General features: G+C 35.9%; 1 protein-coding gene across 1 annotated transcript in view; it reads left to right on the forward strand.

Annotated features, from left to right (window-relative positions):
- The window catches only part of RPRD1A (regulation of nuclear pre-mRNA domain containing 1A), a 34,856-nt gene extending 31,329 nt beyond the window's left edge, over positions 1-3,527 (forward strand). Inside the window, exon 7 of the mRNA XM_010178084.2 lies at positions 3,378-3,527. Coding sequence (XP_010176386.2) covers positions 3,378-3,527 — 150 coding nt within the window. The remainder of the gene's footprint in view (positions 1-3,377) is intronic.
- The last annotated feature ends 221 nt before the right edge of the window (positions 3,528-3,748 follow it).

Genomic DNA, 3,748 nt, shown 5'->3' on the forward strand with positions numbered 1-3,748 from the left:
TGTGTAGACAGAGAAAAAAAGTTGTAGATACATGTGCGTGCTATTATGAAAAAATAATAATGAATATTGTTGATCATGAGTACTTGATACTTGTATTCCAACACTCGAGGACTACTGAAGTAATGCCAGGACTATATTAGCAGCCCTAAAATATATATAAGCAAACCCTTCCAGAAGTGACTAGTGATTTTAAATAAAATCAAACTGTGAAAATCAGGCCCTTTGAAAATACCTCAAAACTGCTAAACTACAGTATTTGAAAATCAGCCCTCTTTTGAACTTACTCACCTGGCATGAAAACTAGACATTTCCAGTGATTTCTAAAATGGTTTTGAGAGTGTCATGGAAAATGTGATGTTCTGGATAAGGTGAATAGTATCTCTGCTTATGGGGGAGGCTTGTCATGGACATCTAACCTCTAGTTGCAGATCTCACATATGTTTAGAATTTCCAAAATTGTATTAAAATTACATTCTCTAATTTATAGTGTGTCAATAATATAATGAACTATAAAACCTTATGTAATTTTTTTGTTTGGTTTTATAGTAAAAACCTTGAGCAAACTTTCTCAGAGGTCTGTTTCTGAGAAGGCACAAGGGATAAGTTCTTACTCCCTGAGAGTGTGCATTATGCTAAAGGTGTCGGTGAGAGGAAGAAGACTATATTATATGGGAGACAAAATTTATGAGAACATTTTCAGTAGTGGGGAGAAAGAAACCTACTGTCAGTAATATTGATCAAATGGGTATTCACTAGGCAACAAGTCCCAGGCAAAATTTATGTGGAAAATGCTGGATGTCAGAATATGATGTTACTATGGAAATAATTTATTATCAGCTCAAAGGGATTTTAATGGAGTCAAGAAACTGGCAATCTAATTCAAGGCACATTTCAGGTTTTGGAGCAGTTTTGAGACAATAGAGCTGCTAAGTGTGATCTGTGCATATTTGCCTGGTATCAGGCTTAGAGCTTATGAAGGGATACTGATTTGCTGTCTCACATACTTCACTGACAGAGAATGAACTTAGGATTCAGCTGATTCAAACATCACTTACAAGAATTAACTGCTGGAATGATTTTATAGTTTCTCTCTTTTACTAATTTTAGGCCTTTTGAGTGTTTTGATTCTGCTTACAGTTCTACTGATCTTCTTTACAGCAGTACATCTTTGACAACGGAAGCCAGGTCTCCTAGCTTCAGGCTTCCTCAAAGCCCTTGTTGCCCAATGCTTAATCTCCAGCCATCCTGCTTCTGAAAATAGTGATTCTGGTTAACTGGTATTCTGTATGTTGCCATATTTGTTTTACTAAACAATGAAACCTATATTTTCCTCTGACATTAAAATCTATTCTCTAAAATATTAGTCAGGAGTATATGCCTGCAAGCTGGACTAAAATAGATAGTGAAAAGGCCAAGAAGTGTTCTATTACTGGCTTTTTTACATGCTGGCAAAGGACTGTGACTTGCATAGAATCAGCTCACTGAGGCCTCTGAATTCTGCTGTAATATTAGGTATGAAACAGTAAAGTGTTTGTGGCCTTTGGGCATTACAGTAAGGATACAGTATCAGGATACAGCCCTTCATTTCCACAGCCACCTCTTGAAGTTATGTGCACCAGAGGGAATGTTTTGGGCAAGCGTGAGCAAGTGACACTTTTCCTAAGACTAAGGAACCTGCAGTTTTAAGGCTTTTTTGGTCATCTCTACCATAAAAGGAACTCTGCTTTGCCCTGTGTACTGTCACCCAAGTGTTCACAGTTCTGCTGACTAGGCATCTCTAGTATTTTCACTGTGTTTAGTATTTCATAAGACACTGAACCATATGTAATATTTAATTTTTAAATATAAATGATATCAAGGAATTGATTATCCTAATTTAGGGACACTTTATTCTCTCTTCCTATGTAAAGATTTAATTGTTATTTTTTTTAGCTGTGTGTTACCTTCTCATTAAGAATTTAAGATTTCTTGTGGTTCTCTTACTGTCTTTGGTAAGAAGACCACACTACCGCTGATAGTCACAAACTTTGTTTTCCTGTGAGTTGGACCTTTTCCAATAATCTTGATCATGCCCCAGTTATTTAATACTTGTACTACTCTATTTGGTTCTACTACCAAAAGGTCTTTTCATTGGCCTTCCTCTTTACTCCATGCTATTAACAGTATGGAAAAATGTTTAAAATTATGTTTAGACCTTGTATATAGCATGATTGTTATCTCTTATAGCCATTTTCACAGTGTTTTTGTACTTGTTTGAACTTTCAAGTGTTTATATTTGGCACTTTTACGGGATGATGTATACTTTTTTCCCACTATTATTTAGAAGTGTTGATAAGCATGAGACCTTGGTTATCCATGGGCTGATTATCGAAGTTGTAGGTTAACTATTTCTTGTTATTTCCAGCCATTTCCAGGCTGCAGCGAAACCTACAGCCTCACTAGAAAGCATCTGCATTTGATGTGTTATGAATTACAGTATATTTTAATGAAACATTGCTTTGCTTCCTAATGCTTAGTCTCTTCTGCTCTCCAAATAAGTGTGTTTCCAAGCATTTGAAGTGTAAATAGTCCTGTAAATGCACCCTAATCTTCCTGAATTTTGTAATTGCTTTCCTTTTATACAAGCTGGTATTCTCCATTATATGTCCTATTTTAATATGTAAGTACTAACTATATTCTAGTGCACTGGTTTATATCTTGTATAATGTAGTTTCATGTGGAAAGTGCCTCATAATCATTAAATATATGAATTATGAGTGGTTTGACCTGTATTCCAACAAGATGTGAAATTCTAAGTCCCCAATTCAAAAAGTTTATGAAAATTCAGGGTTAGATCTGTAAGTGTACTGATGCAATATGGTTTTTATTATAAAAGTTAATACAAAAGAATTACGATTGGACAGCTTGGTAGGGCTTATCAACAGGTCTTGTTGGGTGATATTTGGTTGTTTTTTACTCTTCCATCAGTATGAGCTGAAAGTAACTTTTTTTACATCAGTAAGTTTATCTTCCTGTACTGTGAGTGATACTAGAGTATGTGTATTAATTATCCTTAATACAGTTTCTAAGAATAATAGTCACATGGAGAAATGCATGTAGTTGTGTTAACTGGGATTGTCTTCCTTGTTTTGCATGTATTACTTAAAAGTCAAAGCAAAATAATCCCATGGCTGTGCTTCCAAATTCAGATGCTGAGCAAATGCTAGAGCTGATGCCTCTGCCTCCAAAATGCTCAGTTTTCTGAGTCCTCGCCTATTAAAGGATGTTTAATCATTTAACTCACAGAAGGAATACTTTCTTTAGAAAATGTCAGGTGCAGTAAATAGGAGGGATGGTATTGGCAAAAGAGTCTCATGTTGAATTCTTCTGCATTGCAGGAGTACAAACGCAAGCTGGCCAGAGTGTCCCAAGTACGGAAAGAACTCAGGTCACGCATCCAGAACCTGCCTGATCTCTCTCGACTTCCCAACGTCACGGGCAGCCATGTACACCTGCCGTTTGCAGGAGACATCTACAGCGATGATTGAGTACAAGAACATCCTTCCATAACCTCTACTTTTCTGTGAAATGAGGGGTAGGTCAGACTGAGTGGTACTCTTGTAGTATTATTTTTGTATATTGTTGGAGAGTGTCAGTAAAAATACTCTAATAATTTATAAAAAATTGTTTAAAAAGTTGATTTGTTTACTATTTTATTGGTGAGCGAACATAAGGGTACATTTATAAAAGTGGCATTTGTGTCTATTAC

Source organism: Antrostomus carolinensis, unplaced genomic scaffold (assembly GCF_000700745.2).
Source record: "Antrostomus carolinensis isolate BGI_N321 unplaced genomic scaffold, ASM70074v2 scaffold42311, whole genome shotgun sequence".
NCBI lineage: Eukaryota > Metazoa > Chordata > Aves > Caprimulgiformes > Caprimulgidae > Antrostomus > Antrostomus carolinensis.